We start from the raw sequence: 23,648 nt of genomic DNA, 5'->3' as shown, positions 1-23,648 counted from the left end.
GTGGTGCCTTATACAACTCCAGGGAGCACTGTCACACAGACTTCGGGTGAATGGCTCACCCATGCCACAGACTGTACCACCAACAAAGTAGGCTTTGAAAAAGTTATCTAGAGACTAGTACAGTTCACTGGAGCATGGTGCCTTTTACCTCTCTTTTCAGGAGCTGGACAGAAGTTGGTATTACAGGCTCGTAGCACCGGAGGTTTCTGATGGAGCAGACAACTTGAGGAAGGCCGGCCTTGCTGAACACAATGGACTGACCGGGTCTGGACCCCTCCCCCACAGGTGACTGTGCACTGCAGGAGAGAGAAGAGGAAGGAGTCAAACACTCTGCTGAGGTCAGTGACATCAAACAGAAGGAATTCCCATGCTTCATGACATTACCAAGATGCCTGCTGATGAAACAGATTGGCTGGAGCCAGGCACATGTGCTTACAGTCCATAGCATCTATCCTAACAAGTGTGATCCCTTTGATCTGATTAGAAGGGTTTTAGGCAAATGCTATCTAGCCCAAGAGTGTGTGTGTCTCCCAGTTAAGTGACTCATAAAGAAGAGAAGCTCCAGAAATACAGAAGCTGCTCTAAGAATGCAGAAACAAATACAGACACAGCTAGGGACTTAATCACACAATTTAAAGAATTCCAGACAATCTGTGCAGCTGCAGTCCTGGAGGACATAGTTCAAAACTGGGACAGAAAAAAATGGTCAGAGACAGCTCTGGAACCACATTTGGAGTTGGCATGGTAGAGTGGGTGTTTCTTAGAAGTCGGTGATTAGACAACTCAACTGTCTTTTTTTCCAGATAGCCATCAAAAGGAAAAAACCAGGGAAAAATGTAGCCCTTTAAATGGATTTTTCTTATTTTAAAGTTACTGCATTAAAGAAAAATGTACATATGCCTTATAATTGACTGTAGTTCTGTCTCAATTAAAATTTGAGGGCAAGTCTTGTTATCAAATAATCTAAATAAACTTTTCCTGTAAAGGGCAAGATAGTAAATATTTCAGGCTGTATAGGCATGCGGCCTCTGTTGCAAGTACTTGTCCCTGCCTTTGCAGCACTAAAGCAGCTGTGGTCAATATATTAAGAAAATGAACATGGCTACCTTCCAGTTAAAGTTTAATAAAAACAGGCAGATATTGGGGGAGCAGATTTGGCCAGCTGGTAACTGTTTGCTGACCCCTTAATCTAATTAGAGTCAATTTAAAAAAGAAATCCCCAGCAGTATGTGTAACACCTAGCACAATGCCTGGCCAAAGACAATCATGCTAATTTCCTCTTATCCATGTGTTGGTTTCCAGATCCTCCCGAATAGATAACGTACATACACATATTTATACCTCTACCCGGACTCTGAGGTGGGTAGCACCCGAGTCCTCTGAACAGCTGTGCAACAACATCTGTTGGGTGGAATGCTGGAAGGACCGCATCACACACCAATCCTAGCTAAAGTTTCACCCACATCTTCCGAAAAGATAAGTTTAAAAGTTGAGTATTCTTGGCTGAATTGCCTGACCTTCTGAGCTTTAGGGACCATACTATCCACGAATAGGAGTACTTAGCACCGTGCATAGTAATGGCTTGACAAATATTAGCTATTCCACTGTTCATATTCCACTGTTCAGAAACATGATGTAAGAACCAAATGAGTAAAGGCTGTGAGCAGCATTTCTAAAACAAAGACTTGAGTGATAGTTTCAGTAGCAGCAGCAATGACCAGCAATTAGCAGTGTATGATTGGCCTGGTGCTAAGTGTTCTATACACATTTTCTGATGATCAGCTCTGCCAGATAATAATTTTCTAGATGTGAAAACTGAGGTTTACAGATTGTTACCTGCCCAGGGCCACATGGGCAGAGATGGCCAAAGAACAAAACCCATTCTGCCTTCAGAACTTGAACCCTTAGTTGTTTTTACTTAGACAACCATTAACAGACTAAGAGCAACTGTTTGCAGAATGCCTCATTTTTCGACATCTCACTTGAATAGAAACCTCCTCAATCTGCCTGTACCCACCTGCTGCCATGGCGATGAATACCATCCAGCTACCATGTTGTACACTGGATGGGCTGGGCAAGCCCGTTGGTTGCAGGTCTCTTCCAAGTCCAGGTTTGATCTCTTAATATTCCGGCATCTTCGCTCTGGGAAAGTTATCAGCTTTCCCTGGAAGCCCTTCTCGCTGCACTTGATCTCCCTCTTCCTCACGCCCAAACCACAGGTTGCAGAACACTAGGATGTGTAAAAGTGAAGACTACCAAGGTCAAATCTTCTGAACAGATGCACATGAAACAGGAGGGATGGGATTACACAAGGTCAACCATACTCACTCATCGTAAAGATACAGCAGCCAAGTACCTCATGTTATAGGTAAGGAAACCAAAGTTCAGCAAATGGAATTCACTTTCCCAAAATCACATAGATCACTAGCCTCACGAAACAAAAAAGGGACCTTGAGATGCCACATGGGTGTGAGATGGAGTCCAGAGGGAGAAAGGCAAGGTGGGCAAAAGGATTTCCAGGTTTAGGGTTACACACTTACAGGTCCAGATCTACCTAAGGCCTGGGGAGTTAGGAATCTGAGTTGAGGAGGGTAAGGGCCAGACAAAAGGATTAAGAGCTGAATGGGAAAAACCACTGTACAGCAAATAATTACCCTTTAAATTTACCCAACCTCTCACACATAGGAGGTAACATGACGAGGGTCAAAAATAACCTTTTAGGCTGGGTGCAGTGGCTCAGGCCTGTTATCACAGCAGTTTGGAAGCCCGAGGCAGGCAGATCACTTGAGCCCAGGAGTTCAAGACCAGCCTCAGCAACATGGTGAAACCACATCGCTACAAAAATTAGCCAGGTGTACTGGTGCATGCCTCTAGTCTGAAGTAGCAGATCACATGAGCTAGGGAGGTGGAGGCTGCAGTGAGCTGAGATTGTGCCACTGCACAGTAGGGCAACAGAGCAAGACCCTGTCTCAAAAATAAATAAAAGTGACTCCCCAGTTTTTGTGAGAAATATTTCTAGTGTGTCACCCAAGGCCCTCATGATCTTTCCACCCCATCCCATGTCCCTTCTGTACTGAATGTGCAGTCACCTGTCATCACTCCTGAGGAGAGGTTGCACCCTCTGTCTGGCACAACCTTCCCCCCAAATCCCCTTTTGCTTTGATTCCTGCTCATTTTTCAGGCCATGCTCCCTACTTCTGATAAGGGTTCTTCCCGAAGTCCAGCGTGGGTGAACCTTGAGCTCTCCCATAAAATTACAGACTTCTATCAAGGCACTTGGCATACCTTATCCATGTTTCTCTATGGGTGCTATACAAAATCTTGCGCCCCTACTGCTCAGGCATAGGCCTGAACAATGTGGGGGTGTTTTAGCAATGTTTCGTGAAGTAGAAATCAGGAGAGAAGAACTGGCACGTAGCAGGCGTTTGGTATCAATGTGTGCAACAAGAAGGAGTTCTGTGAGCCTAGATGCTAGCGGGTCAGCTGAGCATCTCAAGAAACCTCCAGCAGTGACTTCTAAACCATACCTCGCTCCATGAAGAAGCGACCCACTGGAGCCGGTTGTTCTTAGGGCATCGTCCAAGCACGCAGCCCTCCTGCAGCTCAGGTCTGGGGAGGCTGGTACACTGGCTCTCAGGGAGGGTTTCTGCGGCAGAGCCCTTGCACAGGACTTCACGCCTCCTCACTCCTCGTCCACAGGTCTTGGAACACTTGAGAAGGAAAAAAAAGTTCTATTTGCATTCCCCTAAGGTTTCAGTAGCCACATTAAAACATAAACAAAAACACTAAATATATTCCTGTGAAAGGTGGGATGAACCCCATGAACTAAAGCTCTTTTTATGAGGTCTACTTAACCACCCCCACTCCCATTTCCCTTTATCCATACCTACCATATAAACAATTATTTGAATTCTTTTTGTAAATTATATTCCTTACTGCAAAGAAAGAGACTAGACTCAACACCATGTACTATGTAGATTTACCCTCTGCTATAAAGGAATATATTCTCATTTGAAAGAACCCCTGAACAAGCTAAAAAATACTCTCTCTCCCTCCTGACCCCTAATTCCCTAACATAGCAGACTCCAATTTCTTTGGCACCAGGGACAGCTTTTGCAGAACACTGTATTTCCATGGACGGGCAGGGCAGTGCTTTTGGGATAAAACTGTTCCACCTCAGATCATCAGGCATTAGATTCTCATAGGGAACATGCATCCTAGATCCCTCACCTGTGCAGTTCATAAAAGAGTTCAAGCTACTCTGAGCATCTAATGCTGCCACTGATTTGACAGGAGGCAGAGCTCAGGCTGTGATGCTCGCCCACTGCTCATCTCCTGCTGGGCGGCCCAGTTCCTTACAGGCCACGAACAGGTACTTGTTCATGGCCTGGGGGTTGGGGACCCCTGTGCTAACAGATATGTCCTAACATAAAGAAAAAAAGCCTTACTCTGACCTCTGGTAGGGGATATGGTAGTATATTGCTGAAATTAATCAGAAAGCAGCATCCTCCAACATCTAACATACCCTAAAGGAAAACACAGTAGAACTGTCTTCAGTGGCTGCTACCTGGCTTCATAGTTCAGATGGTAAAACTCTTGCCTTTTTTTATTCTTCCCTAAAATTTGTTTGCCAGCCATGATTGAGCGGCGGTTGAGCTATCACTGCAAGGGAGGCAAGCTATCACTGCAATAACTGCTTCCAAAGCAGTTATTGTGAAAGGTAGACCACCTATGGAAGCCATGGATCAATTTCAGAACCAATAAGATAAGTTGTTCTAATTGTTCTTTGATGGATCCAGAGGCTTATACTAATGTGATCCAGATATAAGGAATCACATTTAATCATCCCACAGTTCTACAAATAAAATCATCTATTTTATCTACAAAAAAACCATCCCACAGTTCTACTCCTGCCTCTGCATGAGAAGAAATCCACGTTACTTTAAAATCTGCACAATTCATTGAGCCAAATTTGTTGGGATTTTAACTATGTATCAGGGACTCTCGTAAGCATTAGGATTGGAATGCTTAGGGCAGGGCTTCTTCCCTTCAGCACCACTGACATTTTGGATCAGATAGTTCTTTGTGGTGAGGAGCTGGCCTGGGCTGTGTAGGACATTCACTCCTACCTCACTAGATGCCAGGAGCACTCATCTCCCTAAGTGGTGACAATCAAAAATGTTCCCTGGTAGGCAAACTTACCGACAGTTGAGAACCTTTGCTTTCGAGGGAATTCTGAGCTGTGAAGGACAGGTAGCTCTATGTCTCTTCTAACTTTAAAATTTTGTGTCTTTCACCGGGAATTTGTGACCATAGCAAACTCTATGCCCTACTTTTCTCTGTATTCTTCTAACTTTACCTCTTTCCCATTGAAGCAAGAGTTAAATATCTCTTCTATGCTTCATTCTTTGTATTTGTGTTTCCCGTTAGCTTTGGGGAATTCCATAGCCAGGTCTCTATGCCAGTCTTCTGACACTGGAATCCTTTCTAGCTTTTTTACAAGTCTGGCCTAACTGGCCCCCACACTCCAATTTCTGGTCCTCTGAGGAGGATCCTAAGCTCTGGGAAAGGCATGCCGACACTTCAGATTTCATAGGGTTCCCTAAAGAACATTAGCAGATTCCCATGAAGATGTAAACCGCTAAGAGCCCCTCGGAGAGCAAAGACACCTGTACCCCACTTGCCTTCATGGGGAACGAGACCAGTAACTCCCAAGTTTTCTCCTGTTACCTGAGACCAGGGTCCAAGGCTCCATTCTGGAGGGCAGGCGTGGCTGTTGCAGGCTTGGACCTGAGTGGGTGTGCTCACTGGACAGAGAGAATGCAATACTGCTTCCTCCTTCTGGAAGGGTTTCTTTTGCACACACTGGATCTTTCGGCTCTGCTGGCCTCCAGCACAGGACTTGCTGCATGTACTCCATTCATCTGGCATCCAGCTTTCAGTGCAAAACAAATATTTCCAATGAAGCCAAACTTTGCACAATAACTTCCAAAGCAGTTATTGTGAAAGGTAGACCACCTATGGAAGCCATGGATCAATTTCAGAACCAATAAGTTGTTCTAATTGTTCTTTGATGGATCCAGAGGCTTATACTAATGTGATCCAGATATAAGGAATCACATTTAATCATCCCACAGTTCTACAAATAAAATCATCTATTTTATCTACAAAAAAACCATCCCACAGTTCTACTCCTGCCTCTGCATGAGAAGAAATCCACGTTACTTTAAAATCTGCACAATTCATTGAGCCAAATTTGTTGGGATTTTAACTATGTATCAGGGACTCTCGTAAGCATTAGGATTGGAAAAATTAAGGCAGCAGCACTCTTTCCATTAAGGAGCCTATAACACAGTAAAGAGGTGGATATGTGAACAAATACAATACTTTCCGATAAGTGCTGCCGTGGAAGTCAACATAAAATACAATGGTGAGGCTCATGGAAGAGTGATCAATGAGAGAGAGAGAGAGAAAGGCTTGTGCAGGAGAGAAGGGTACATTTAGAGAAGATCTCACAGAGGATACTTTAAGTGGGTACTTCCCCAAGTTACTTTTCTGATTACCCCTGAATTTACTAATGAGTTAAATACATACCTTCATTTTCTTTAAAATTTGCCAGATCATTTTTTTTAATAGCTATCTCTCTGAGATTTGGTATATATTTGAATGGTTTATCAATTGAAACTTTGTGAGATGGAATCGATCTTGGCTCGCTGCAACCTCTGCCTCCTGGGCTCAAGTGATTCTCCTGCCTCAGCCTCAGATTATGACAAATGCACTATTATTTGCAAGAAAAAACGAGTGTGTGTGTGTGTATGTGTATGTATATATATACATATGCACATCTTTATATATAAAGATTGTGTAATACGATTGCATCACCACAAACCAAACACCACTTATTAAGATGATCTAAAACATCGGTGAATACAACACTGCTTTAGAAGAAACTCTGTTCATTCTATATATTTGGCAGAAGATAAATCACATAAAAGAGACTCCATTTGACTGGGAAGATTACTTAAAATTAGTCTTCAAACAATAGTGTGGCTAAAGTCAATCCAAGAACAAACTCACTGAGCTCCTCCAAGGCTGCCATCATCAGCGGTGGAGTTACCACTTGGCCTATACCCCATACCCCATTCTTTTTATTTTGTGTCTTGCTACTGTGTAATTTTGCATTTGGGGTTTCATGGCCTGCATAATACTATGATTTTTAAATTCTTGGACCATTTACATAAAAGTTAAGCACACAACCACATGCAAATTGAACTAATTTAGGATTCTGTGTTATTTATGTATCTGTCTGATTCCATTCAGAGAAGAGGAATCCCTATGCAAAGGTTAAAAGAAAAAAGCACCTCATGCCTGTAATCCTAGAACTTTGGGATGCTAAAAACAGGCAGATCACTTGAGGCCAGTAGTTCGAGATCAGCCTGGCCAACATGGCAAAACTCCATCTCCACTAAAAATATAAAAATCAGCCAGGCGTGGTGGCGCGCACCTATAATCCCAGCTACTCGGGTGGTTGAGGCACAATAATTGCTCAAATCCAGTAGGCAGAGGTTGCAGTGAACTATCATAAAGCCTGGGCAGCAGAGAGACTCCATGCTCTTCCTCCCCTCCAAAAAAAGGACACCTTCATATCCCAAGTAAGCTTGCTTTTAAATAGCTTTATTCCTGGCTATCAAGCCAAAGTCAAGTGAGTACCAAAAGTAAATTTGTGTTTTTCAACTCATATGTAAACTTCAACCATCTTCTTTTTTAAAAAAAATTTTTTTTTAGAGACAAGATCTCACTCTTTCACCCAGGCTAATATGTAAGTGGCACAATCATGGCTCACTGCAGCCTGGAACTCATGGGTTCAAGTGCTCCCTCTTCAGCCTCCCAAGTAGCTGGGACCACACACGTGCCACCACACCTAGCTCATCTTCTTCTATTACTTTTTAATGTATTGCATCTACCTTTGAATCACTTTCCATTAGCAGGATTGACATTGGGCTTTCATCATCTCATAAGAACAATGAAGGCATACAAGTACAAAAGTAAACAAAAAGGCATTTCTAAATGACTTACTAAGCCGGGCAGGAGAAAGCGTTGCAGATTTTGGGTTCAGTTACTGGCTTGGTTCTTGCACTGCAGAATGAGGAATTGACTTGAATATTTTGATCACGCAAGCAAATGGCCTTTACATTTATGTAACCTGATAAGACATCAGAAGTGACAAAGTGAAAATTACAGATTATTATTTCAATTTGGTTTCTAAGTTTAGCTTCTGATTTACCAGCATTGTGATATTTTATTTCAGATATGGAATCCAAATATTTTGTGGAAGCACCTCCTTTTGATGAAATCTGCAACTAATTTGAATTCCATTCCCTTCCCTAAAATAATATATTTTATATTTTAGTAATTTTAACATGTAAATTATTGGTTTTCAAGACTGATGTGGATACTAGAACCATAAAGTGATAAATATAACCTTTTGAAAACAGAATGACTATAAAGGGAAACATCCCAGGCATACTTTATTATCAGATGGATAATGTTCTTCAGAGAAAAAACATTAGTGAATTATGTGTGGAAACCCTAAGATTTTTGCCTTACCATGAAACTTCTCATACTTCCCTAAGAGTATGGGGCACATAAAAGCAAAGAGTAGAACTCACTAAATATGTATTAAAACCTGTCAGCCAAGGCTCTGCTTTTTTTTTTTTTTTTTTTTTGAGATGGAGTCTCGTTCTGTTGCCCAGGCTAGAGTGCAGTGGCGTCATCTTGGCTCACTGCAACCTCTGCCTCCCAGGTTCAACTGCTTCTCCTGCCTCAGCCTCCCAAGTAGCTGGGATTACAGGCATGTGACACCACACCCAGCTAATTTTTGTATTTTTAGTAGAGGCGGCCATGTTGGTCAGGCTGGTCTCGAACTACTGACCTCAAGTGATCCACCTGCCTCGGCATCCCAAAGTGCTGGGATTACAGGCATGAGTCACTGCGCCCGGCCTCTGCTTTTGCTTCCTTAGTGGCAACCCACTGCCTTGCTTTCAACGGTAATTTCAGGACTTCTTATCGGGGCATACATTTTCTTAAAAAATGTATGAATAATTGAATTGTGTTTTTTATTTCCATTGGAACTTTGTCTTCAAATGTAACCTGAGAAAAAATGAGTCACTCCTGCTATAATGATTAGCAGTTAGTCCAGCTCCTGGGGCTGAAGCAGATTTGCTTTCAGGAAGCACTTAATGAAAACCACATCAAGGCCAGGCACGGTGGCTCACATTGATAATCCCAGCACTTTGGGAGGTCAAGGAAGGCAGACTGCTAGAGGCCAGGAGTTTGAGACCAGCCTGGGCAAGATGGCGAAACCCCATGTCTATAAAAAAGAAAAAAATGGGCCAGGCATAGTGGCAGGCACGTATAGTCCCAGCTACTTGGGAAGGTGAGGTAGGATCACTTGAGCCCCAGAGGTTGAAGCAGCAGTGAGCCATAATTGTGCTACTGCATTCCAGCCTAGGTGACAGAGTGAGACCCTATCTCAAAAAAAGAAAAAAGAACAACAAAAAAAAATCAACATTCCTTGAAGTTAACTGTTGACTTTAATAGGACTTATTCATCTGAATTTTTTTTTTCTTGAATATAGGACACATCAGAGTCTGTGAATCATGCGAAGGGGTTGCTAAGTCAGGGCAAGGCGAGAATTCCGCAACTGGCTTCCTCTGCATCCTCCTCTTGGCTGGATTTAGTTTCTGTAAATGGAAAGCAAATCAAACCTCTCTCCTTCCCAAGGCACTGTGCTCTCCCTGGAATACCAGAAAGCTATTGGAAATGCTCTCAAGAAACATTGGATATAAGAAAAACCTCATAATCTATGACTAAATGAAACAGTGTGAAGAGATGTCTGTAACATGATTTCAGTACAGAGGGATACAAATGATACTCATGGTATGTGAGTCTGTCAAACACATGTTTGCTTACATGTACATACGGGAAAAATAAAATTATATAGATCAAACTATTAACATTGGCTATTGCCTATTTACAAATTATGGGGATTACCTTTCTTCTTTATAGCCCATTGCCTTTAAAATGTGTATTACTAGAAAATGTATTACTTTTCAATTATTTTATATATGTATACTTAAAAAGGATTTTTTTCATATTTTGTTAATTAGCATGGACCTACAGATAGGCCTTTCAGATATAAGAATTTCTTCATTTTCTGTGTCTTTGCTCTGTCTCCGATTCTAAGAAGGCTTATAATGCTTAGTGGGATGTAACCAGTAGGAAGTCTCACTGTCACCAGGTGCTGTGAATAATAGGAAATGACAGACCAACATTCAGGCTTTGGTGTCAGGAACTTATGTTTGGGCACTTATTCTTCCTCCCAAATGGGCAAGTGTGACAATTGTTTAACCCCCAAATATGTGACACTGTTCACATCTAAATAAAATGCCTTCCTTCTACTCACCAAATAGATGGTTGCTGCTGTTCCTTCTTTGCAAGGGTTGTCTCAGATTTAATCCAGTCCTCTAGTGAGAGAGCCTTTGCTGACCTTACCCCTGAGGGGATAGCCATGTTTCGGATAGACATCTTAAGTTTGCCATGTTTGTGTCCTCACTTGCCTTGACCCTAGCTTTTACAACTTCCAAATGGAAGGTTTATAACAACAGAAAACTCAAGACTGGGGGAAACTAAATTATAAGCTGAAAATTTAAAAAAACATATATACATACAATATAAATATGCTTATATTTGTAAATAAGTCAATATATTTTATATGTATTTCCCATCAGTTTTAGATGTGTAAGTTTTGAGCCTTGGTTGTGGTTGATTTGAGCTTTCTGAGAGTTGATTCCTTACCACATAGGAAAATCCTTAACTGATGCCATAATATTTGCTTTTATGGTGACGGTTCTTATAAAAGACAGTTCTTGGGTGGCTTATGTAAACCATGTTATGTTAAAGATGCCTGGAGTGAAAGAACCTGTTTTAGGAGAGACAGACTTGGAAGCCAGACTGAGAAAATCATGTACCTCCACCGCAGGAGACGGGGCACTCTGACTGCATGATACTCCAGGCATAGGCAAGTCTTTTTGTGGCTGGTGGAGTTCCATTCATGACCTTGGGAAGTGCATACTTCCAAGCTATCCCTGGATTTTTGCCTTGCATCAGAATCTGGACAGTGTAAGATAAAAATCAGAGATCAAGATACAGGTCAGACCCTGAAATTCCAGAAGTCTTACCGAACATTTTAAAGATATTTACATGACATTTTGACCTTAACATTGGTATACTTCATTGTTCCCAAGTATGTTTTATGTTGACTTAAGGTTTTCCCAGGACACTTTAAAATGTGTAACTTCATGTTATCAAAACTGTGATTTAGGCAGATACTAAAGAGCAAAACACAACTGACATTTGCCATAAGCCCATACCGTATACACAAACACACACACACATACACACTCTTTCTCTCTCTCACACACACACACACACACACACACACGTATATGTATTATAATGAAGACAGAAAGGTTATATTGTTGGGTCTAAACCCTAAGTTAAAAGCCTACCATGATAAACACACAGAGTGGTGCCTTACAGATAATAGTTAAAATTGAATCTACGTCTATAGGTCACAACTTACAAGCTCTCTCCTGAGTGCTAGTGGAAGTTGAAACAAGGGAAGCACTCCAAAACCCACAGAATCCCCCACTTAGAGTTGCTATCGTCAACTTTAGAATCCAAATGTGTTTCTAATGTAATTTCCTTAGAAAATTTGCCCAAAGAGAATTTGTTAACTGTGTGCAAGGATGAGCAGGTAAGAAAAAAGAAACATGTTCAGAATCAGGAATTGGAATATAGGCATTAGAATAGACTTAACCTCCGAAAAGGCAACAACTTAGGATAAATCTGATCCTATAAAGTCTGACTACTAAAATAAGAGCAATCACATTTTGGGCACTTCCCAAGTGCCCAGCACTCTGCACGCATTCTTAATGCATCATAAAACATTCTTCTAACAACTCTATAATGTAGCTGCCTATATTTTCATTGGGAAAACAAAACAAAACAAAACAAAACAGAACTTGTGCAAGATCACACAAGTGACTAGGGACTGAGCTTAAATAAAGCCACCAACCAAAATGTGCCTACAAAATGCAAAAATGCATCACCTTGTTTTTGACGTAGGCAACATATCTGTCTGCCTTCTTAATGCCCTCTTCACTACTCCTCTTTTTTTTTTTTCTTATTCAAGCTCAAAGCATGAATATAAATAGCTGGTTCTTTCCCACTCCATGAATCTTGTGGAAAATACTTTACCACTAGAACTGGGCATTCATGCCCAAGAAGCAAAGCTGATTGCCAGTTAAAAATAGGAACCCCTGGCTCTGTCTCCGTCTGGTGGGATCCCACCTCCATTAGAGTTTGGTGGGTGGCAGCTGTTCAAGGCCCTTCATTTTACCAGATCACTCTTTAGGATGCTACACAATGGTTTCTATTTTGCTACTGGCTTAAATGTCTCTACAAGTATTATGACTGACTCTTAAGATTCCATGGTATACACATCACTTTGTAGTGCAACAAAACAAATCTTGATGCCTCCCAGAAACAATCAAAATGTTAATAGATGGATCTGTGTTCCCCCACCCCCATTCAAAACAAAATCAATAAAAATACAACAGGTATTACCATTACATGAACAAATGCCCAATTATTATCAGTCGCTAATAAAAAAAAAAATCTCAAAATCAGTCTTAGGAGTCTTAGTTTTGAAGATCTTTCTAGCCTTTGCTTTTTTTATTTTTTTCTTTTAAACTTTCACAGCTAAATCATACAACTGTTCTTGGAATTCTGTGTTCAACTTTACACAGCATTTCACACATGTTGAATAAATACTATGCTTGCTTTATTTCCATAGTATTTTTGAATAAATAGTATGCTTTCCTGCAGTGTTTCTGTTCATGTTTTCATCTGATATTAAGTAAATACAGAAACTTTACAGTTTTATTCATGGTCAAACTAGAATTGTGAGAGCAGTTTTACATTCAGAAGATGATCCTGATGCCGGTTGATAGTTCAATTTCTTATTCAGTTAAAGCAGTATTTCAAATGTAGCACTTATTGTGCTTTTTTTTTTTTATGCAACAAAAACGCAGAGACTTTGTACCAGAGAAAATTATGCAGTGTACCGTATTTACTTGTGTGGCAATACAGTATGAGTGCAATGTGTAAGAGTTATGGTGCGCTAAGGCCCACAAGGCAGAATGGTATTGCAATACAAAGGGGTTGCATCACACACATACGCACGTAGTAGAGGCAAGCTTAAGTTTAAGTGCTATACAGAAAGAAATTAACTTATTCATCTCCACTTTCTGGTACCACCCCATTCCTCCCATTCAAACTAGATCCTAATATTTTCTGCCATAGGGGAACAGATCCCCAATAGAAACGCAAAGAAAATATAAAAGAACATCAGTTCTTGCCTTTTGAGCTTCTAGGACTTACGTTCTGCTGATTTAAAAAGTAGTTTGACAGATTTTCAATGGGCATTTCAAATATATTCCCCTTTCACCTTTTAGACAGATTCTAGAGCTTAAGCCATACATGGCCTGTGGTTTCACTGCAAAACATTTTTACATGTTGCTGTGAACAGCAGGACATGTTTAAGAAAAAAAAAATGTGTTCAAGAAAAAGACTGTGATGATAAAAGTGTCACCAGTATTAAGCAAAAACAACCAGATGTCAAGCTTCCCCAGACCTTCACTCAAGCCAACCATAAAAGATGATCAATGCAATCAACAAGAAGGGAACTCACACAATCTCCCATTGTCAAACCTGTCTCTGCGTCTGTATCCGTATCCTCCTCCTCCTCCCCTGCTGTCACTCAGGATGCCCTGTCCTGGCTCCAAGTCCGAGGTCTTTAGTACACACTGATTCCATCTGCCCTCATCTCCACCAGGATGTGACCACCATAGCTGCCCCACATGTGGCTACTGAGCGCTTGAAATGCACTCGCGTGGTCAAAGTAAAAGGCCTTTTAATTTAAATTTAAATAACCACATGTGACTAATGGCTACCATATTGGATGCACAGCTACGAATGAAGCCCAGCCTCTGACGCCCATCTCCTATACTAGATTGTCTACTTGGCATCTCCACTTGAATGCTTAAAAGTCTATCAATGTCTAACTTTCCTGCCTCTCCCTGAAAGACTGCTCATAGGCAATACCCTTCCAGTTGATGAGGCCAAAATAAAAACTTGGACTCATTTTAGACTTCTCTTCTTCTGACACTCATATTTAATAGATCAGAAATGGTGTTACTTTAACTTTCACCCTCTCTCATATCTTACCACCTCATGTATATTGCTGCTGCCCTGATCTAAGCCACTATCATGTCTCTTGTGACCTCCACGGTCAAGACAAAAAAAAATGACTTTTGGGAGGAGGAGAAGCGATATCCCCCAGTGGAGAAGATGAGACAGATTCATATAGACAAACAACAGAGTCACAGTTACTTGGGTTAAAAATCAAGTGCTAGGGCTGGGCGCGGTGGCTCATGCCTGTAATCCCAGTACTTTGGGAGGCCGAGGTGAGTGGATCACGAGGTCAGGAGATTGAGACCATCCTGGCTAACACGGTGAAAATCCATCTCTACTAAAAATACAAAACAATTAGCTAGATGTGGTGGCAGGCGCCTGTAGTCTCAGCTACTCAGGAGGCTGAGGCAGGAGAATGGCATGAACTCAGGAGGCGGAGCTTGCAGTGAGCCAAGATCGTGCCACTGCACTCCAGCCTGAGCCACAGAGCAAGACTCCGTCTCAAAAAATCAAGTGCTGTAGATCCTATAAAAGGAATTCAAATGGTTTAGTAAATCTGAGGTGGAAGAGGAAATCACATCATCATCTAAAGAAGCTTTGTAGGTATCACTTATTAATATCAAATCATGGTGACGATTACAGCAAAGAAGCCACAAAGCAACAAAACCTGAGTTTCTGGCCAGGCATAGTGCCTCACTCCTATCATCCTGGCACTTTGAGAAGCTGAGGCAGGAGGATCTTTTGAGCTCAGGAGTTCAAGATCAGCCTGGGCAACATAGCAAGACCCCATCTCCAAAATAAAATTTTAAAAAACTAGATGTTGTAGTGTATGCGTATAGTCCCAGCTACTTGGGAGGCTGAGGCAGAGAGGACTACTTGAGCTCAGGAGTTGGAAGCTGCAGTGAGCTACAGTCGCACCACTGCACTCCAGGCTGGGCCACAGAGTGAGGCACCGTCTCAAAAACAAAAACAATTAAACCCTTCTGTTTTCTTTGAAGATTTCTATTCCCCCTCTGAAGAGGACAAAACTGTTACACTGCATTTCCCACATCCCCTTTCCTAAACTTGAAAGTGAGGATCCTCAGCAAAGTAAAATCCTTGAACTGAAGGTAATACCAGCACTGATCAGAATATTAAACAGCAGTAGGGGAACAAATCCATTGCATAATATCATGGTAATATGAAACTCAAGTATCTGGCCAAAAAAAATAACACACAATTTACTGTACATGTTCTTAGGAATGTGCAACTTTAAATTAACTCATAAAATACACAGTAGCTAGTTGTATGCCTGTGTATGTGTGTTACTATTAGTTTTATGGCCAGTAGCATATAGAGCATATTGTTTATAGTTTATTTCCTTAACATATTAATGCATACAATGAATACAGAAATGAAGGCCTCTTAACTTTACAAAATCAAATGATTCAAGGCTTGCCTTTAATATCTGTATAGCTATAAATTCATATGCAGAGTTCAATGTGTAATCATGTACACTGAAAGACAATATTTGTATAAACCAGCAGAAAGCTGATGTAAGAATTTACTTAACATCAGCTCATAAAGGCCTTGTAAAGGAAGTAAAAACTTAAACAAATAAGTACCAAGACCAAATATATAAAAGATAAGTATGTGCCAATTGTAATATATTATTTGCTTCTCAATAACTAAGATGCTGTTTGCCCCCACCTTTATCCTGTGTTGAGAAGAACAGTGACCAAGAGTCTCCTAGAAATCCTCTTATCTCTTACTGTTTGATGCCTGCAAATACTTAAACCTTTGGAGATTGTCTACTTGGCTCATAGAATCTCTGTGGGAAAGTTTCTCTTTCACCCTGTTCTTAAAAAAAAATCAGAATTTTCTTAAAGAAATCAAATCCACCCTCAAAAACTGCTACGTAATTTATAAAGCCCAGTGCAAAATGAAAATTCAAGAGTCATTGTTTGAAAACTTAAGAATTCAAAACAGTGACAGTGAATCATTAAACCACAGGGTCCTTCCAAGCACGAGGTCCTCTGCAGCTGGGCAGGTCCCATGCCCATGAAGGTAGCCCTGCCCAACTAAATCTAGGTGTTCTCACCTGGATCAGTTTTAAGACAAAATTTAAAATTTTTCAAATTCTAAATGACCCTGCAATCTAACAATGACTTCTCTCTCATTTCATGGCTTGAGAATATAGCTCCCAATTTGGTTGCCTCGATTATATCTCAGCATGTGCTTTAGTGTGTCCATCACCATCAACTGAACCACAGACAACCTCTCCCACTGATGTGGGGAAGCAGGACAATCTTGGAGAGGTGTGCACAAAACCACCTGAGATACTAACTTCCTCTAGGAATGCCAGGGAACACATTTTGGGCAATACGTAACTTGAAAATGATCATTCCCATTTTTCACATTTATTTTAAAACATTTTTGGTGACCATGTCAAGAGCAGTCCATTGCTTTTCTCAGCATTCCTGCAGAACACAAACACCCTCAGGGCACAGGAGCACTGCATCCCTCCTGTAATGGCACCACATCACAATAATGCCATTGCTTACAACCCCATGCCGCATGTCAGAGTGTATAGCCAAGCCGTCAAATGCACAAATTTGGAAAGACCGCCAGTGATTCAGTCTACTTAACTGGACTTAGTCCAGAGAATCTTCCAGCCAGCTGGCATGGAGTCTCTAATTTACAGCTGGCAAGCAACCTCCTTAAATGCTTCCAGGTCCTCCATAGAGCTGTTTAATGTCTACCTTTAACACACACCTGACTTCAGACACAACACTCAGCAGCTCTAACCGCAGGGTGCAGAGTTATAAAATTTACAGCTTCTTAAGTTGGAAAACCACAGACAGGGGCTGGAATCTACCAACCATTCTCTGAAGGAAGGGGATGCACTTTCTGTTTAGGGCACATAAAATTAAAACAAAGGACACCGTGAGTAATCATGGGTAAATAATTTTCCTTCTTTTGCCCCCACTTTTAATTTTTAATGTTAAAACTTTTTAAAATTCCTTCAGTCAGCTTTGTATTTGTTTCACTATTTAAAACCTCTTTTTTTCTTCTTCTTCTTCAAGAAGTTGTCCTCATTTTGCCATAAAGGTTATGGATAGATTTTAAAGACTAGCTATTTAATGCATCCTAAGAAACTCAATTCCTGTCCTCAATAATGTATTTGATTGCTTTAAAAATAACAATGCCTATTAAGTGCTTATTGTGTGCCAGGCAACGCATTGTACTTGCATTATCTCATTTAAAATTGATAATGACCTTATGAAGAAGGCGCTATTAATTCCAATAGTGGAGACGAATAAACCAATACTCAAAGTCACACAGCTAATAAGTCACAGCGACAGGACTCGACTCAAGTCTCTGGTCTTGTTTCATCCTAAAACCTCACATCTTCACTCTCACAACATTGCCTCTCAAGCTTTGAAACACCAAGCCCAGGATTCTAATTTAAAATTATAAAAACTGTGCTAACTATTGGTAAGACAACACTGGGCCTCCCTGGCGTGCTGTGACGTTTACTTTGTGACACTGGGTTTGAACCTAAGAATTTTATTTCTTGAACGTACTGGCATCAAATTTAAGCATATATGATCTCGTCCATCCATTTTGCCCTGGATTTATTTATAATCATTGTTTCAACAACTGAAATATACTAGACTTTATTGGTTGGCCCTTTTTGATAAAGCCCAAATTGCACCTTACGCTCCTATGTCTCATGGAAGGGATGGTTTTGTGGTGGTGTGGATTCATGTTTTTGTAAGCTCCTGTGATTCTTGGAAACTTTTGTGATGTTAAAATTCAGCCAGTTTTCTTTGACTTCTTATTTGCTTCAAAGCTGGAAGAACATGACCAGGTATCATCATTGCTATTATGTGTGAGTGATTGGATTTGACAAGAGACAGTAATACAAAGACCCTGATCAGGGATTTGGAAATGCATCTGTCAGGCAGCTTCAAAGGTGTGGGCTGACACATTGAACCTTGACTACAGTTCTAATTCGACTCATCAACATTCCTCAGAGTATAGTGAGGAGAAATAAATAGTGTTCTCTAACCCGTCACAAAAGTATTTGCCATGAATTAACCGGAGGCCCCCACTTCAAACAGCAAATGGCAAATCTCTAGACAAATGACGTGCCATTGCAAAAGTACCTCTGAATCGTCCTCTCGAGTTTGACTTTTCTATCATCTGTTCTGAATTAATTCTCCATTACTTCTCTGCTGCTTTTGTGTCTTGTGTCTTCACTCAGTCCATGCTACTTGGCTAATATCCCTTCCCTTACACTGATTGTATCTTGAGGCACTTCCTTACTCATTTCAGCCCCTTTACCTTGGGGAGAATTCAGCAGGCAGAGTCACAAAGGAGCTGGATGACAAGGTAATACTTCGTCAGTGGTGCTCACACTGTCATCTCATTGATCAATGTGCCTGTCCACCTGGTCCCCACCACCCCATCATCTCCTTTGGCCAAAGAGTGGAGGAAGCTGTTTATTATAGTAATTTTCTTTAGATGTCTCTTCCTGCCTTGAAACTAGCCTGTGGTTAACCTATTTCTCACTCACTGTCATGAGAAAGGCTCCTGTAGTTTTCAGCTTCAGGATTCTCCCTATTACACTAGGAACGGGCTTTCAAAGAGTTAAACACCTTTTTCTTCTGCTAAACATAGAGAAAAAAAAAATCCTAACATAAACGAGAGCTTTTCTATTTTTCAAAACTTTTTGAAAAAGGAATGCTGTAAAAACACAGGTGGTCATATTTCAGCCATAGAATAGCAACCTGTATTATCATGTCATACTGAATCACTTTGTTTATCAGACAGGGATGAAGTTACTTTATAATGAAACACTCATGATGAATTTTCTCACCTCCACTCCAACTGCATGACAGCTTGATAGAGAATGTGACTCATTCATTGTTGTGTGTGTGTGTGTGTGAGAGAGAGAGAGAGATACAGACAAAGAGACAGAGAAAGATTGAAATGGGGGGAAAGGAAGAGGAGAGAAAGGAGGAACATGAGCTAGTAAGATACCTCATCTCTAGTCACTTCTAGAGAATGTGTCATCTCTAAGTGGACACCTTAGCTAATCGTGAAAAAAATAAAACCAAAACTTGTGTATGTTTTAATTCTTACTGCTAAGGTCTCCTAAAATTGTATGTTAAACAGGCCTTTTCCATATTGCTTAAACAAAGGACAAAGTCAGTGACCTTAAATTACCTACAAACCTCAACATGGAAAAACATTGTTTTCGGCCATACTCAAAAAGTCCAGCATATATATGTCTACTTCAGATGAACTGTCAACAAAGCCTTGTGAAAGTGTCACTCTAATCTTCAGTTTTCACAATTCCACCACTTGAAAAATTAATTTCTTACAACACACGCACACTTAATTTAGATATTCGGGGTGAAGAATTAAAATAGATTTAGTTTTTCTCAGTATTCCCAAATGCGTTTGGGAATAAAATAAACATAATGCGGTCACTGATACATAATATCCTAAACTCTATTAAAATAAAAGCTAAATTTAAATCTTCTGGATGACTAACAAGTCCACTAGTTCAATGAGAGATTCCTTAGTCTTTATGCCAGACTTATGTTGTAGAAAATAAGTTGAAATACGTGGAAATGATTTAGTTTTATATTAGCTACATCCATAGTGATCTCAGAAACTATGATTGCTAAATCAATATTTACTTTTATGCTAACGTGTGCATGTACATGACTAGTTTTTTTTTTCTGGGAAATACAGAAATACATGGTCAAGAAAATTATCTCCTTTTCTCTAAGTCACTTATATGCATATATTTGTATGTATTTCAAGATCAAAAAGTTGATTGATTTAAATAATGCCTAAGAAATTTAAGACCTAAGACAGTCATACAAATCCTCAGTTACCCTTAGGTATTTCCCTTTGCCACCAAGGAAATCAGTGGGGCCAGTACTGTATACATTGACATCCACCTGTTTCAAATGTTGAAACCATTTAGAGCCAAGGATCCAAGGAGAATGGATGTCTGTAATACAGACTGCATTTTAAAATTGGACTGGCATGTGACTTAGTGATAAAAGTGAAGTTCTGTTTTCTATTTAGCTTAAATTTTGAGCTTCCCATGAAGACATTCTGTAAAGTTTTGACATATAAATATAACCAGAAGCAGAAGACACTTTTATTTGGCATCAAACCATGCACTTATTTCTTGGGGTTAACTGACAGCAGTCGATTATTTCAAGGATTGTATTATCCTGCCTTGTACTAGAAAATACCAGGAAATAAGTGGAATGATCGGCAAACTCAACACCCTGAAAGGGTAAATTGCTATTCATCTAGATTGAGGTAAGTCCACTGTGAACTAACTGGTCAGTGACTTCCTAGGTTTAAGTTACTCACTTTGGGAAAGCAAGTGTTTTAGGAAGCACACTGATTCCTCAAATGCATTTTAGGAGATCAAATTTCATTACTTTAAACGCTGTTTGCGGCACTTGACTTTAAACCATATGGTTGTCAAGGCCAGTCTCAAGAGATGATCAAATACAGTGGTTTTTAAAATGTGTATTACAGAAGCCTCGGGATCTTCAGAGGACTTCAGGGCTGAAATGGGGTAAGGACAGGCTGGGTTCTGGTCCCTTCACTCCTGGCTTCAGTGAAAGACGCTCTCCTTTCATTTTATTTTTTGCTTCCATGGAAGATTTCTTCAATTTGAAAGAAGGTTGCACTATTTAAATGGACGAATGAATTTTATCATTGGATGCTGTTCACTCAATACATTTTCTTAAACATCCCACGATGTTCCAGATACTGTATCAATTGTGGAAGCTACAATGATAACTAAGTCATTGTCTGATAACTCAGGGTTTGGGGGTGCTATAAAAGTACTTCAGGACAGTGCTATAGGACACAGTGGAAGACATTAGTTCACCTGGGGAAATCATTTCTGAAATGAGGAAACTGGGACTCTGATCCTTTCAGCGATTTTTCCAAAGTCACATAGTTTGTAGCAGAACAACCTATATCCCAGCTATTTATGCAGATGCTCCTTGTCTAACCCATGTTGCTTCCTGAAAGAATGGAATCCACGTACCAACGCTTGTTTTTTACATTATTTAAAGACTTAAGGCTATAAAGTTTTGGTGATATAATTTATGTCTTAATCTTTTTTTTTCTTTTTCTTTGGAGACAGGGTCTCTGTTACCCAGGCTGGAGTGCAGTGGCACAATCATAGCTTACTGCAGTCAGCCTCCCAGGTTCAAGGGATCTTCCCTCCTCAGCCTCCCAAATAGCTGGGACTAGTGGCATGCACCACCACTCCCAGCTAATTTTTGTATTCTCATGGAGACAGGGTTTTGTCATGTTTCCCAGGCTGGTCTCAAACTCCTGTGCTCAAGCAATCCACCTGCCTCAGCCTCCCAAAGTACTGGAATTTTTGCACTTGACCCCTCTTACACCTTAAACATTTATGCATCTCCAATATCTAACACAGGGCTGGACAATGAATGTTTAATTTTTTAAACCAGACAATGAGAGGAAGTGAACAGAAGAACATTGTTTTGATAATTACCTACATCAATACACATGAAAGCAGATGACAATGAAATTTAGCAAGATATGGGGAGAATATGATGTCATACATATGAAGGAAAAAAAAGAGGAACATTAATCTCACAGTGCCATCCTCATGCATTTTGGGAAGCATACACCTCTGCTGAATTTTACATCATCATAAGGACTTAGTGAATATGCCATAATTTTAGGTCACCAAAAGAGAGAGTGCTTTCATTCATAGATTTATTCTTTCTGTGGATGGAACAGCATTTTTCATTTTAGTAGGTTCCCACAGTGATTTTAGCATTTCACAAGATTATAAAAAATATTTAACATTTTTATATTGGAGTAAATATATATTTGGCTCCAAAAGTATTCATTTTGGCTCAATTCATACTTCTTGTATGGAAAGACCTATGAACTTAATTTAACTTCCTTTAAAGAATACAGCCATGGATCACTTGGATATCAATATACAGTCCAGTTTTGGGAAAATATAATTTATTGCTTATTATAATTTTATGTTTTTAGAATATCTGTGTTCCATCCATTTTGGAGAGATACAAGCATGAGCTAAAAACTGACCAGCAATTTGATGATGTTCTCTAGAGTACAATAAAGTGTAATTTAAATACCAAAGGCATTAACCCAAATTATCTGAAAAGATATCATAAACAAAATACTAGGTTACTGGAGGGTTTTTTTTTTTTTTTTTTTTGCTTCAAATATATTTGCAACTTTTGAATGAAACCATAACTCCTTTAAAAATATAAGCAAGGCATGTCCAATTAATCATACAAGTTTTCATCTAGATTGTTTTCAGATAGGTCAGATTCCTTGGACATTAAGTTCTTCTTGAATCTATTGGTAGAATGAGTGCATAAGGAAATATTTTGGAAAACAATAAGCAAGCAAATATGACCTTATTCCACTGTGGAGAAACTACAATTTTGTATTACTGGAGATATTGCTGTAGTTCTTTTATGTAGTAGTAAATAATTACTTTTAAAAACATATGATATATATATCCAATTGAACCTGGGGAAGACTTTGTTTTTATGATTTTATTTCGATCTACTCAACATTTGTCCTTACATCTTATCTTTGTTACTGTTGTCATTCAAGGTGCTGACTGTATTATTTACAAAGAGATAGATTGATGAACCAGATCAGTTTTAGAGAACTCTATCACCAAAGGAGGCCAATCTTCCATTCCTCAAAAATAACTTTTTTTTTTGAGATGGAGTTGCGTTCTTGTCTCCTAGGCTGGAGTGCAATGGCACAGTCTCAGCTCACCGCAACCTCTGCCTCCTGGGTTCAAGCAATTCTTCCTGCCTCTGCCTCCCAAGTAGCTAGGATTATAGGCGCCCGCCACCATGCCCAGCTAAATTTTGTATTTTTAGTAGAGACAGGGTTTCACCATGTTGGCTGAGCTGGTCTCAAACTCCTGACCGCAGGTGATCTACCCACGTTAGCCTCCCAAAAGTGCTGGGATTGCCAGCATGAGCCACTGCGCCCGGCCATCTCAAAAATAACTTGTAACTATCAGGAAAAATCTTACACCTGGTGAAAAATCTAAACGTTTAGTTTTTGTCAGGGCTAAATCATGTAGATGAATGACATATGGAGCTGTGCATGGATTAAACAAAGCACAAATAAAATGGCTCAGCTTGAAGCTTATCTAATGTTCAGTGACAGCATGTCAATGGCCTGGCTAATGTGATCAACAGACAATGGGAGATTTCAGGGTCTAAAGGTGAAAGTGAGAAGGAATTCCATCTCTGTTTTAC

General features: G+C 40.1%; 1 protein-coding gene across 1 annotated transcript in view; it reads right to left on the bottom strand.

Moving 5' to 3' along the window:
• Window positions 1–23,648, bottom strand: part of ADAMTS18 (ADAM metallopeptidase with thrombospondin type 1 motif, 18) — a 189,017-nt gene that overhangs the window by 5,889 nt on the left and 159,480 nt on the right. The window contains exons 15-20 of the mRNA XM_011990123.1: window positions 11,031–11,172; window positions 8,077–8,203; window positions 5,731–5,935; window positions 3,528–3,710; window positions 2,018–2,230; window positions 149–296 (exon numbers count right to left, since the gene is read on the bottom strand). Of these exons, the coding sequence (XP_011845513.1) occupies window positions 149–296; window positions 2,018–2,230; window positions 3,528–3,710; window positions 5,731–5,935; window positions 8,077–8,203; window positions 11,031–11,172 (1,018 nt within the window). The remainder of the gene's footprint in view (window positions 1–148; window positions 297–2,017; window positions 2,231–3,527; window positions 3,711–5,730; window positions 5,936–8,076; window positions 8,204–11,030; window positions 11,173–23,648) is intronic.

This window comes from Mandrillus leucophaeus, unplaced genomic scaffold (assembly GCF_000951045.1).
Source record: "Mandrillus leucophaeus isolate KB7577 unplaced genomic scaffold, Mleu.le_1.0 Scaffold37, whole genome shotgun sequence".
Taxonomy (NCBI): domain Eukaryota; kingdom Metazoa; phylum Chordata; class Mammalia; order Primates; family Cercopithecidae; genus Mandrillus; species Mandrillus leucophaeus.
This window is presented reverse-complemented; position numbering and strand designations above follow the sequence as displayed.